This window comes from Vipera ursinii (assembly GCF_947247035.1).
Source record: "Vipera ursinii genome assembly, chromosome: 2".
Taxonomy (NCBI): Eukaryota; Metazoa; Chordata; class Lepidosauria; order Squamata; family Viperidae; genus Vipera; species Vipera ursinii.
In genome coordinates, this window is record NC_139513.1 from 17,571,604 (window position 1) to 17,586,141 (window position 14,538).

At 45.5% G+C, this 14,538-nt stretch overlaps 1 protein-coding gene across 1 annotated transcript in view; it reads left to right on the forward strand.

Annotated features, from left to right (window-relative positions):
* Positions 1–14,538, forward strand: part of NOTCH4 (notch receptor 4) — a 59,805-nt gene that overhangs the window by 25,484 nt on the left and 19,783 nt on the right. Inside the window, exons 13-19 of the mRNA XM_083353287.1 lie at positions 2,213–2,317; positions 3,357–3,444; positions 4,028–4,261; positions 6,122–6,234; positions 10,232–10,650; positions 12,008–12,334; positions 13,865–14,028. Coding sequence (XP_083209413.1) covers positions 2,213–2,317; positions 3,357–3,444; positions 4,028–4,261; positions 6,122–6,234; positions 10,232–10,650; positions 12,008–12,334; positions 13,865–14,028 — 1,450 coding nt within the window. The remainder of the gene's footprint in view (positions 1–2,212; positions 2,318–3,356; positions 3,445–4,027; positions 4,262–6,121; positions 6,235–10,231; positions 10,651–12,007; positions 12,335–13,864; positions 14,029–14,538) is intronic.

Sequence of the window (14,538 nt, forward strand, 5' to 3'; positions counted from 1 at the left end):
TTGCCCTGCCTTCAGGTGCTTTGGAGAATACCTTGGCTCCCTCTTCTTTGTGGCAGCCCTTGAGATATTGGAACATTGCTATCATGTCCCCCCTCATCCTTCTCTTCATTAAACTAGACATACCTAATACCAGCAACCGTTCCTTATATGTTTTAGCCTCCAATCCACTTATCATCTTTGTTGCTCTTCTCTGCACTCTTTCTAGAGTCTCAACATCTTTTTTTCATTGAGGTGACCAAAACTGCATGCAGCATGACAAGCGTGGCCTTACCAAGGCATTGTAAAGTGGTAGATAATCTCTTGGTAAGGCCAGACTTGGAATACTGCTGATTTGTCATTTCCCCCCCCCCCACACACACACAAACCAAAGATAATCAATGATTTGGATGAGAGGATAGATGGGGAACTCATCAAATTTGCAGACGACACCAAGCTGGCAGGAATAGCCAATACTCCAGAAGATAGGCTTAAGATACAGGAGGATCTGGACAGATTCGAACACTGGGCGCTATCTAACAAAATGAAATTCAATGGTGAAAAAAGTAAGGTTCTACATTTAGGCAGGAAAAATCAAATGCACAGGTATAGTATAGGTGGTACCTTGCTCAATAGTAGTAACTGTGAGAGGGATCTCGGAGTCCTAGTGGACAATCACTTCATTATGAGCCAGCAGTGTGCTGCAGCTGCCAAAAAAGCCAACACAGTGCTAGGCTGCATTAACAGAGGGATAGAATCAAGATCAAGTGAAGTACTAATACCACTTTACAATGCTTTGCTAAGGCCACACCTGGAATAGTGCATCCAGTTTTGGTCACCACGATGTAAAAAAGAAGTTGAGACTCTAGAAAGGGTACAGAGAAGAGCAACAAAATGATTGGGGGACTGGAGGCTAAAACATATAGGGAATGGTTGCTGGAATTGGGTATGTGTAGTTTAATGAAGAGAAGGGTGAGGGGTGACATGATAGCAGTGTTCCAATATCTCAGGGGCTGCCACAAAGAAGAGGGAGCCAAGCTATTCTCCAAAGCACCTGAAAGCAGGACAAGAAGCAACGGATGGAAAGTAGTCAAGGAGAGAAGCAACCTAGAACTAAGGAGAAACTTCCTGACAGTTAGAACAATTAACCAGTGGAACAACCTGCCTCCAGAAGTGGTGAATGCTCCAACACTGGAAGTATTTAAGATGAAACTGGACAGCCATTTGTCTGAAATGGTATAGGGTTTCCTGCCTGAGCAGGGGGTTGGACTAGATGACCTCCAGGATCCCTTCCAATTTTTATTTTTATTTTTATTTTTATTTTTATTTTTATTTTTATTTTTATTTATTATTATTATTATTATTATTATTATTATTATTATTATTATTATTATTATTAATTATTTACAAATTCATTTATTATTTTAAAAAAATACAGCCAATCTTGTTGTGTTATGTACTACATAAAGAAATATCAAACAATTACAAGAATGACATATAGCTAAAACAAATCCATTTTCAGGGCTCTGGAAGTTGCATATAGAACACGGTCCTCTCGCACAAATTCTGGAGGGTCTGAAGGCTGTGCTGGACCACACCCCATTTTCACGTGGCCTCCGCAGCCTCCAAAAATTGTGCAAAGCCGTGCCCCATTCTCACATAATTTTCAGAGGCTCTGGAGTGCACCCCATTCTCCCACAGCCCCCACAGCCTCCAAAAATCACATGAGTAGGTGCTTTTGAGAAACGTCGTTGGCTGTTTGGTGATCGTCGGCACGTCCACCCAAAAAGGTAGTGTGTCACTTCTGACACACGTGCCATAGCTTCGCCATCATTGTGACAGATCCTTGAAACACTCTGAGAGCGAGCGACTAAATTTCATTTTTAATGTGTGCCGTTGTGCCCACAGTAAAAAAAAAGACAGTAAAGGTTATCCAATCTAAACTAAACTCTCAAGGAGGGAATGTAACCGATCAGAGGTTGGGGGCGGGAAATCCCTTTTAACAGTAGCTGCCCCTTCAGGAATGAGCAGAGAAAATGCCATTGCATGGAAATCCATTCAAGGACCTTTGATGTAGACCTGCAAAGCCAGCTGCTGTTTCAAAATGCACAGGCTGGCGGTGTTACCTGCCCTGTTCCACCCCGGGAGCACATCCACTTCCTCATTTTTCAGTCCTCGTTTCTGACTTGATTGCCTTGCCAGTCGTTCGTCTTGCTCAGTTTGGCTTAAATTTTAGGTAAAACATCTGAATCCTAAGATCAGTTCCACACAGGAACCCAACACCAAGGGAAAAGAGATCCCCATGGCTGGACGTGTTCTTGGAGAAGCTGACAAGATTTCTGTAAGTGATGCAAGTGAATTGGACTTGTTTGCTTAAATAGTGCAGTGCCAGGTCGGGGGTTCTCAGGTTTTATTACTACTACAGGTAGTCCTCGACTTGCGACCGCAATGGAGCCTAAAATTTCTGTTGCTAAGTGAAACATTTGTTAAGTGAATTTTGCCCCATTTTACGAGCTTTCTTGCCTCACTTGTTAAGTGAATCACTGCAGTTGTTAAGTTAGCAAAAGGGGAATCACATGACCCCGGGACACTGCAACGGTCATAAATATGAGTCAGTTGCCAATTTTGATCACGTGACCATGGGGATGCTGCAGTGGTGATAAGTGTGAAAAATGGTCACAAGTCATTATTCCAGTATGGTTGTAACTTTGAACCATCACTAAATGAACTGTTGTAAGTCGAGGAGTACCTGTATAGCAAAAGGCACAGCTTGCTTATAGATAGTCCTCGACTTATGACTATAGATAAGCCTGGACTTGTACTTGTAAGTTATGGCAGTTGTTAAATGGGTCACCTGGTGAACATGCCTGATTTTATGACCTTTTTTGCAGCGGTCGTTAAGTGAACATTGCTGTTATAAATCAAATCCATTTTCCCCAGTGGGCACTTTTTGCCAGAAATCGGAGGTGAACCCTGATTTCTGGCCAAAAAAACCCTGTAAATCACGATCATGTGACCACAGGACAGTGCAAATGGCTGTAAAAGTGGGCTGGTTGCCAAGTGCCCAAAATGCGATCGCCACGCAGGGGTGGCCACCAGAACTCAGAAAGTGTGTCGTAAAAAGCTCCAGGGAATCCATCACAATTCAGTCACTAAGCGATCAGACATAAGTCAGGGACTACACATACTCTGATCTAACTGCTTGTAGTGAAATCAGCAGCCAACTGAGGCATTCTTTGGAGCAGAGATGACCATTGCTGTGCTACAGTAAACTCTAAATTCCCCCCCCCAAAAAAACGAAGTGAGAAGATCACCTCTTGGTGACCTTTTCATTTGTAATACAGTAGTGACGAATCTGCTGACAACTCTTCTTCTTCCAGTGCCTGCCAACACAAAAGTGCCTAAATGGAGGAAGCTGTACCAAGACGATAGACGGTTTTCAATGCTTATGTCCACCAGGAACACAAGGTGAGGGGGAGAACTGTGTAGACCTGAGCAACACACACACAGCCAGGAACAATCAAAGTGGCAGAACGCTTGGAGTGGGGGGGCAAGTCCCAGGTGGAACATCCCACACTGAAATAATAAATTCTATGGCCCTAAATGGCATATGGTGCTGGGAAGGAGCTGCCATGTCAACCCAAGGAAAATGGGGTGTGCCCCCCAAAATACGAAAGAGTCAACCCAGAGGGGGATATATCGCCAATAGTCAAACTGTTATGGCTACAAGTATTTTGTATCCATCCACAGTGATTTATTGGAGTGATCAGAGCAGTGTCTCTCAGCCTCAGCCGCTTTAAGCCTGGGGAATTCTGGGAGTTGAAGTCCACACGGTTTAAAGTGGCTGAGGTTGAGAGACACTGGATCAGAGTCATTCTTTGTGCTGGATCACACAACTGTGCTGCAAACTTGGACCCACACTGCTTCTCCCAACCCAGCCTCTCATCATTTCAACTGTAAGGACCTTTTGCCTAAAGCAAAATGAAAGCTAGTGAGGTTGAGTGTGTGGGCGAAGGACAGAGCAGTCTGACCGTTCTTTTTGTCCTTCCAGGACCCAATTGTCACCTGGATCCCTGCTCTCTAGCCAGCCCCCCCTGCTACTATGGTGGGACCTGCGTGGCTCAGCCTGAGGGGTTTTTGTGCATCTGCCCCCCTGGATATGTGGGAGAGAGGTGTCAGGGGGTGGTGGATGCCTGTTTCTCCCAGCCTTGCCACCGGCCCGGGTCCCAGAGCTGCCAATCTGATGAACATGGTTTCCAGTGTCTCTGCAACCCTGGATATTCAGGTAAGGTAATAGTACTATAGCAACAGCACTTAGACCTATATACTACTTCACAGTGCTTTACAGCCCTCTCTAAGCAGTTTACAGAGTCAAATTATTGTCCCTCAAGAATCTGAATCCTCACTTTATCTATCTTGGAAGGATGAAAGGCTGAGTCAGCTTTGAGCCAGTCAGAATCGAACTGCTGGCAGTCAGCAGAATTAGCCTGCAATATGGCATTCTAACCACTGCACCACCACAGCTCTTAAAAGAGAGAGAGGTGAGAAACAGAAGTGAGAGAGCTCAGTAGCTGGCTCACATTTATGACCATTTGCAGTGCCCTGCGGTCACATGACTGCATTTTACAATAGTTTTGCCAAAAGTGGCATTTAGCACTTAGCACTTAATTTATATACTGCTTCAAAGTTTTTTAATAGCCCTCTCTAAGCGGTGTACAGAGTCAACATATCGCCCCCCTATCCCCAAAACAATCTGGGTCCTCATTTTATCAACCTTGGAAGGATGGAAGACTGATTCCACCTTGAGCCGGTCAGAATCGAACTGCTGGCAGTTGGCAGAGTCAGCCTGCAATACTGCATTCTAACCACTGTGCCAACACGGCTCCAGTCTTTTGGCAAAACTGGGCCCTACCGAACAATGATGAGCACTTGATTACTCCGGTTCTCCCTTGAAGAATGTGGCGTTTGCTTCATGACTGTGGTCTTTGCTTGACAACTGCCACAAAAAAGTGATAAAATCAGGTCAGTCACGTGGGTGACCTGCTTTACGACTGTCACAACTTGTGTGTCTGTGATAGGCAGGCTCCATCATGATTGTAAGTCAAGGTTTACCTGTACTTTTTCACCCAAAATAATATTGATTCCCACAATGACTGTGTGTCAAATTTCAGCTGTGTTTGTTGTATATTGTCAAAGCAGAAAGTTAGTACAGGTAATCCTTGAGGGCCTCCTCAGGGTGCCACCGATCAGAGAATGTCGATTGGTGGCCCCCAGGGGGAGGTCCTTCTCTGTGGGCGCCCCGGATTTATGGAATCGGCTGCCGGTTGAGCTCCGGATGGCGCCCGACCTTCGCTCCTTCCGTCGCGATCTGAAGACACTCTTATTTGAACAAGCCGGCCTGGTCTGATGGGGGATGGGTTAGGTTTTATGGTCATTTTTAATATCTGTATTTACTGTTTTTAGTCGGGCATATGTTTAATTTTCTTTTAACTTTTGTATTTTTGTATTTTTTTATATATTTGCCCTGTTCACCACCCTGAGTCATTCGGGAGAAGGGCGGTATATAAATAAAATTATTAAATTAAAATTAAATTAAATTCGTTTAGTGATCCTTAAAAGTTACAACAACACTGAAAAGAGTAACCTATGAGTCCATTTTTCACACTTACAACTGCTGAAGCATCATCAAAGTCACGTGATCAAAATTTGGACTCTTGGCAACTGGCTCATATTTATGACGGTTGACATGTCCTGGGGTCACATGATCACCTTTTGCTAGCTTATGACCAGCAAAGTCCATGGGGAAGCCGGATTCACTTAATAACCGTGTTACTAATTCAACAACTGCAGGGATTTCACCTCGCAATTGTGGCACGAAATGTCCTAAAATGAGGCAAAAACTCACCTAATAACTATGTTGCTTAGCAACCAAAATTTGGGATCCATTCTGGTCTTATGTTGAGAGCTGCCTACCAATCATCAGAAACTCACCTTGTGGCAGAAACTGCTACGATCCAATTGCCGCAGGTTTCACACACAAAAAAGGGACATTGCTGGCAGATTGCAAAGAAAAAAAAAACCAACTGAAGTAAAAATGAAAATGAACTCTTGTCCCCCTTGGGACTGTGTTTCTTCTTCCCTCCAGGACGTCTGTGTGACTCTTTGATTGACAGCTGCCAATCAAATCCTTGCCTTAATGGTGGACGCTGTAGCCTGCTGCCCGAGAACTCTCTTGAATTCATCTGCCATTGTCCACAGGTATTTTTATTTATTTTATTATTTTTTTTATTACATTTATATCCCGCTCTTCTCCGAAGACTCAGGGCGGCTTACAAGCTTAGCAGTAGCCTTCATTCTATGTATATGCCTGCTTGTTAGGGCTTTCACACACACACACCCCAAGCGGCATTATTACAAAGTCAGCTTATTGCCCCCAACAATCTGGGTCCTCATTTTACCTACCTGGGAAGGATGGAAGGCTCAGTCAACCTTGAGCCTGGTGGGATGCGAACCTGCAATAATTGCAGGCAGCTGGTGTTACTTAAGGAGGCATCAGCCCACTGCTCCACCAAGGCTGAAAGGGGTTGAGCTCCACCAAGGTATGAAAGGGGTTGAGCCCCCCCAAAAAAAAGTAGGATTGAAGAGCAAAAGTCTTCCAATATTTGAGATGCTGCCACAAAGAAGAGGCAATCAAGCTATTCTCCAAGGCATCTGAAGGCAGGACAAGACACAATGGATGGAAACCTATGAAGGAAAGCTAGAACTGTGGAGAAATTTCCTGATAGTGAGAACAATTAATCATTGGGATGATTGGCCTCCAGACGTTATGGGTGCTCCATCACTGGAGGTTTCCAGGAAGAGTTTGGAAAGCCATTTGCCTGAAATGGGTTAGGGTCTCATGCTTGACACTTTTCCAACTCTCTTATTATGTCAAGTTAGATGGTGGGGTAGGTTAAAGTTGAATACAAAAGTTAGTAACTTTTCAGTCAATCAAGCTTGCCAGAGGCCCAGTCAATCACTGAGAAATAAATCAATGAAATCTCTTAAAATTCTGAAATCTCATAAGACATCATGCAAGAATGCCAAACAGATTTACAATATTTGTTTCGGCATAATGTGGACATAGGGACGCAGTGGTTCAGTGGGTTAGGATGCTGAGCTTGTCGATCTGAAGATCGGCAGTTTGGCGGGTCGAATCCCGAGTACCGCGTAGCAGAGTGAGCGCCTGTTACTCGTCCCAGCTTCTGCCAACCTAGCAGTTCGAAAGCACGTAAAAATGCAAGTAGAAAAATAGGGACCACTACGGTGGGAAGGTAACAGCATTCTGTGCGCCTTTGGCGTCTAGTCATGCTGGCCACATGACCACGGAGACGTTCTCGGACAAGCGATGGCTCTTCGGCTTTGAAACGGAGATGAGCACCGGCCCCTAGAGTCGGAAACGACTAGCACGCATGTGCGGGGGAACCTTTACCTTTACCTTTAATGTGGACATGAACACAGCTATGCTGTTTGGATAATCTGGGTTTAAAGTTAAGCACGTTGTATGGACCGTGTCAGTAGCTCTTAGAGTATTTTCTAGCATCCTTTTGCTCAAACAAAACAGTCCAGGTTTCATCCTTACCCAGACGGATATAAATCATGGCTAATTCTGCTTGCTAATGAAACTTTTCCTGGGTGGTTGACTTTTGTTAATTAACACTGAGGACCAGATGGAGATTAACGAGCGAAACCATGAAAGGAGGGAGGTGAAACAACAACAAAAAAACTCTTGAAAAGACAAGGTTGGAGGCCATTGGACACACAGAACTGGGAAGGGCTACTTTCTCAGAAGAAGCTTCACCAGATGCCTACTAAATATTTTGGACTCCAGTTCCCTACTCTCCTAGTCACACAGTCTCACATCTGTGCTGACTGGGAATGATGGCAGCTGCTCATCAATAACAGTAACAATAGTAGTAACAGAGTTGGAAGGGATCATAGAGGTCATCTAGTCCATGTTCTGTACCAGCCTACTACCGGCCCTGCAGAAAAGGCAGGGACAACCCCTTTACAAAAAGGCAAGAGGCTGGAACTAAGCCTGCCAAATTTATTGACACAAAACAGAGCAAACAGAGCAAAACAAAAACACGAACCATGAAACAGGAGCTATTCAAACGGTTGCCTTCAGCAAACCAGCCCTCCCACACATTCCCCTTTTAAACAGTTCAAGGCATGGCTTCTCTCTGCCTCCTTCCAAGGTGCCCCATTGCCTTCCTCTCTTTACTCCTGATTGACTGCCTCCTGCGTCGGGCGTCCTTGAACAGGGCCAGCTGTGGGTCATCTTCATCCATGCTGTCAGGCTTACACAGCTGGGTCTGCGTCGTAACCAGATGGGAGGGGCCTGGCTGAGGGCTCTGCGAAGCCTCAGGGCTGTTCTCTGCAGGCTCTCCAACACCCCCCTTCTCCTCCTCTGAATCGTCTGACCCAACTGTTGAACCCACAGGCTGACCCTGAATCACAACAGTCCAGGGGTTTTCAACCAGTGGTATGGATACCACCTGTGGTACATTGGCACCTGGCAGGTGGTACGTGACCATCCTAGAAAAGTGGTAGCAGGGGAGGGGAATGAGCTGAACTGGTGGCAGCACCGCACAAGCCTAAGCGAGAGATGGCTGGAGCTAGGTGACTGGTGGTACTCGGATGTTGCCATATGGGTGAAAAAGTTGAAAAGCCTTGATGTAGTTGAACCCTGTGTTCACTCAGGAGACCTATATTATTTCTGATGGATGGCTGTCCAGTCTCTTCTTATAAGCCTTCACAACTCCCAAAGGCAATTTGTTCCACTGGTTGATTGTTTTCACCATTAGGAATTTTCTCCTTAGTTCCAAATTGCTTCTCTCCTTGATTAGTTTCCATCCATTGTTTCTTGTTTGGCCTTCTGGTGCTTTGGTTAAATAAGGTTTTTTTTTTAGTTTTTTAATCCCATTTATATCCTGCCCTTCTCCGAAGACTCAGGGTGGCTTACAATCTAAAGCACAAATCAATGTGCTTAGCAATAGCCTTCATTCTATGTATATGCCTGCTTATTAGGGCTTTCGCCCCCCCCCCACCCCAAGCAGCATTATTACAAAGTCAGCTTATTGCCCCCAACAATCTGGGTCCTCATTTTACCTACCTGGGAAGGATGGAAGGCTGAGTCAACCTTGAGCCTGGTGGGATGCGAACCTGCACTAATTGCAGGCAGCTGGTGTTACTTAAGGAGGCATTAGCCCACTGCTCCACCAAGGCTCTATAAATTGGCCCCCTCTTCCTTGTGGCAGCCCTCCAGGTATTGGAAGACTATTATCATGTCACCCCTGGCCCTTCTTTTCACTAGACTAGATATACCCAGTTCCTGCAATCGTTCTTTATGTGTATTAGCTTCCAGCCGCCTAATCATCCTTTGTTGCTCCTCTCTGAACTCTTTCCAAAATCTCAACATCTTTTTTTGTATTGGGGGTGATCCAAACTGGATGAAATATTTTAAGGGTGGTCTTTAGGGCTTTATAAAGTGATAGTAAGACTTTGTGTGATCTTGATTCTATTCCTCTGCTAATGCAACCTAGGATTGCATTGGCTTTTTTGGTTGCTGCAGCACACTGCTGGCTCATAGTTGTCCACTAAGGCTCCAAGATCCCTCTTTCAGCTACTTGCTACTATTGAGCCAGGTTTCACCTAGTCTGTACCTGTACTTTGGGTTTTTCTTGCCTAAGTGTAAGACCTTGCTTTTCTCTATGTCAAATTTCATTTTGAGATTTCATCACCCAGACAGAGGTCTAAGCTTAGGGAATGCTGAGTAAATGTTTGGTAAGAAGATGTGATGTTCTTTGGTTGAACGGCCCAAGGATCTGATCTAGCATAAGGTTGCTTCTGCATCCCCCCACCAAGAGCTAAATTGACCTTCGCTGACCTTCGCTCTTTCCGCCGTGATCTGAAAACTTACCTATTTGAACAAGCCGGCCTGGTCTAATGGGTTTGGGGTATTTTAATTAGTAATTTTTAATTATTTATTGTAATGGGCTAGTTCTATTTAATCTTATTTTAAAATTTTGTATACTGTATTTTTATTGTATTTTTATTGCCTTGTACACCGCCCTGAGTCCTTCAGGAGAAGGGCGGTATAGAAATTAAATTTATAATAATAATAAATGGGAAAAATTCTGAGGTGCCACCCTGTTGCCAGTGACTTGAATGAAAATAATCAAACAAGACTAAGAAAGGATCCCCTCTACCCCAGGGATATGATGGATCGACTTGTGATCTGCCCGCACCACCTTGTGGGTCCTCCTACTGTCACAATGGAGGAACTTGCATTGCTCGCCCATCTGGACCTCGATGTCTCTGCAAGGAAGGCTTCTCTGGGCTAGACTGCCACCTGCCTCCATGTTCCTCAGCCCCCTGCCCTGCCGCCAATGCCACCATGCTCTCCAGGTGCCCATCCTTGGCAGGAGATGCCCACTGTGACCGGATCTGCAGCTCTCCAGAGACCAGCTGGGATGGGGGAGACTGTGCCCTGGGGTTGCTCGATCCTTGGAAGAACTGCCTGAAGCGAGACCTGTGCCAGCGGGTTTTCCGAGATGGGCACTGCCAGCCCTCTTGTGACAACGAGGAGTGCCTGTACGATGGATTTGACTGTGTCCCACAGAAGGAGTGCAAGTGAGTTATCCCCAGATGGTACCATGAATTGGGGGCGGGGTAGGTGGGTAGCTGATGCATAGCAGGAAACAAAGCATTGCACGCACTGTTGCTGTGTAAAGGTAAAGTTAAAGCTTTCCCTGTCCAGTCATGTCTGGCTCTAGGGCAGGTTGTTCATCTCTGTTTCTGCGTTATCCAAAAATTTCTTCCGTGGTCATGTGGCCGACATGGCTGTATGCCGGAGGCGCACGGAATGCTGTGGCCTTCCCACCAAAGTGGTACCTATTAATCTACTTGCATTTTCATGCTTTCCAACTGCTAGGTGGGCAGGAGCTGAGGCAAGGAACGGGAGCTCACCCCCATTGCGCGGTTACTGGGTCTCGAACCCAGACTGTCAGTTTTCTAGCTGACAATCTTTAACCGCTGAGAATCAATTTTGCTGTTTGTGACCCTGTTGCTGTTAACCCATTTTAGAACACAAGGGGCAGCCTTCAGACTTTAGGACTATGTCCCCAAACTTCTTTCTTGCAATCCCAGGAGCCCCCGGATGGTCATTGCTGCAAAAATCAGCTGGTTAAGTAAAACCCCTAAATCACGTAGCCTGGCCCACTCCCACTCCCCAAAAGCAGGGGGAAAGGATAGGGTCATCCCTTGTAGACCTTGCTGGCCCATCTTTCCTGCCTTCAACCACCCACCTACTTAGTCTTGTCTCTGATGTTAAAATGGTTTTCTTCCTCTCCTTTGATATGAGTCCCCCTTCTTTTCCTTTGACAGTTATAAAGCTGGTCCTTCTGAGGCACAGCTAGTCCTGGGCTTACAACCATTCATTTAGTGACCATTTAAAGTTACAACCACACTGAAAAAAGTGACTTACGACTGTTTTCAACGTTACAACTGTCGTAGCGTCCCCATGGTCACATGATCAAAAATCCAGGCACCTGGCGACTGGCCTACGTTTATGACAATTGCACTGTCCTGGGGCCATATGATCGCCATTTGCAACCTTCCCAGCTGGCTTCCAACAAGCAAAGTGAAGGGGAGAAGCCAGATTCACTTGATGGCCACATGACTCAGTTAGCGACTGCAAGGATTTGCTTAACAACGGTGGCTAAACAGATAGCAAAGCGGGGTACAATCATTTAGGGGTCTTGCTTAACAATGGGAATGTGGGGCTCCACTGTGGTTGTGAGTCAAGGGCTAACTGTGTTGGGGGTTCTTCCTGCTCCTTCTACGGAGGGGGTCCCAGACCACCACCACCACTCCAGCTCCTGTCCTGCAGCCCCCACTGCCTACTTCCCAGGTTGTAGAGGAGGGAACAGAAAAGATGTATGTCTGCCTTTGCCCAGTGCGCGCCCCATTAAGGACCCCTTCTCCTCAGCCCTTCCTACGCGCGATATTGTTGGGACCGCTTCTTGGACGGACACTGCGACAGAGGCTGCCACTCGGCATCCTGTGGTTGGGATGGTGGGGACTGCGCCTCTTCTGTTCCACCGGCAGAGTCCGCGTTGGCGCTGGTGGTCCTGCTTTCCCGGGAGAGCGTGCCAGAGCTCCTGCGTTCCCTGGTCGTCGCTACGCGGGCAGAGCTACGAATTCAACGGGACCGTCAGCAGCGGGAGCGGATTTACCCTTACACAGGGAAGGAAGAGCTGGGGAGCCAGAGCAACTGGACAGGGATTCGGACAAAAGAGTTAGCAGAGACCATCGGGTAGGATGAATTCTCTTATTTCTCTTATTCGATATCTTTATCCTAAACTCCCTCGGGATGCCTGCCACTTAAAGAATTATTTTTACAGGTACTCCTCATTTAGTGACCACAATGAAGACCTGCAACTCACTCATTAGGTGAAGCGGCTGCTAAGTGAAACCAAAACTCCCTGTGCTTACAGGGAGTCAAGCTATTTTCCAAAGCACCTGAAGGCAGGACAAGAAGCAACGGGTGGAAACTAGTCAAGGAGAGAAGCAACCTAGAACTAAGGAGGAACTTCCTGACAGTTAGAACAATTAACCAGTGGAACAATCTGCCTCCAGAAGCGGCGAATGCTCCAACACTGGAAGTTTTTAAGAAGAGACTGGACAGCCATTTGTCCGAAATGGTATAGGGTTTCCTGCCTGAGCAGGGGGTTGGACTAGATGACCACCAAGATCCCTTCCAACTTTATTATTATTATTATTATTATTATTATTATTATTATTATTATTGTTGTTGTTGTTGTTGTTGTTGTTGTTGTTGTTATTATTATTATTATTATTATTATTATTATTATTATTATTATTATTATTATTATTATTATTATTATTAAAATGACTTCACCTTTCCTTGGCTTTACAGACCAAAGAAAGGCTGTAAGTGTGAGAACTGATTGCAAAATTATTATTTTGGGGGGGGGGGGTTTCCACCATTGCAACTGAACAGTCATTAAATGAGGAGGTTGGTAAGTGAGATCTACCTGTAGTTGAAAAATTAAATATCAGCCAGTGAAAATAGAGCTGGAAGGGACCCTGGAGGTCTTCTAGTCGAACCCCCTGCTCAAGCAGGAGACCCTATATCAGTTCAGACAGGTGAATGTCTAGTCTGTTCCTAAAAGCCTCCAGTGATGGAGCACCCACAACCTCTGAAGGCAAAACTGTTCCACTGGTTGATTGTCCTCACTGTTAGGAAGTTTCTCCTTAATTCCAGGTTGCTTCTCTCCTTGATTGGTTTCCATCCATCGCTTCTTGTCCATACGATGCTGGCATCATACAAAAGAAAGCCACACGTCCTAAAGTTCCTGAGGTTGGGAAACACTGAACTATATTGAAGCAGATCAGAAACAAGTTCATATAGTTTCAGCCTTGTTATAATGCAGAAGATCATGAAATACTCGCATGGGTGTTCGATCAAACCGTGTCCTTAGGTCCTAGCTAGATGCGATTACAATAAAGTTCACGTCGACCTTCCTTTCAGGATCTCATCATTCTCAATCCTTTATAAAGAGCAACGCTCTTTATACACAGATAAATCTTTATAAGGTTCTCCAAGTTCTGCAAAATATGACAAAATTTCATCTCTGTGGGGAGACAAGCGTTGCCTATCAGCCTACAGAAATCTTCTCGGAATAGGGGTGGAAAACCCCATCGCTCTGGCTGCTCCAGCAGTCGGAAGGACAGGCATTTGGGTGATAGATGGATGGAAGTAATTCCAGGAAAATATGGTCACTCTACCTATCGGCCACCTTTGTTTCTCCTTTGATTCCAGGTATACCGTCTTTCTGGTTGTGGAGGGGAGTTCATGCCAAGGGCAGTGCCCCACGTCTGCCACATCTGCCCTGAACCTTTTGGGCTCCTTGATGGCCAAAGGGATTTTGTCATCCCTGATCCCGCACCAAGTGGTCACAGCCTGGCTTGAAGCTATCGAAAATGGTATGTAGGAACATTAATAGGAATTTCTGAGTGATAGCATGCAAGAATATATCAGAAGTGTTCTAGGGGCGTGGGGTATAGAAAAGGTTGGGAACCAGTGAGATAGATAGATAGATAGATAGATAGATAGATAGATAGATAGATAGACAGATAGATAGATAGATGATAGATAGATAGATAATAACACAATTAACTCAAGGCTGCGCACATATCCAACACACCTTCCTCCTCCTATTTTCCCCACCACAACAACCCTGTGAGGTGGATTGGGCTGAGAGAGACGGACTGGCCCAGAGTCACAACAAGGACGTTATGTTAAGATTGTTATCTGAGGACTATCTGCACAGGTGTTTCATTATATGTGGAAAGTCAACAAGGATATTTGACAGGGAATTCTCGGCGTGTCCATCAAACCCAAATTCTTGGCTTGAGAAGGAGAAGCTTTGAACTGATATGAAACTGGTCTAAAGACTGCAGTGTAGATGGGTTCAAAAATGGAGGCAGCAAGGA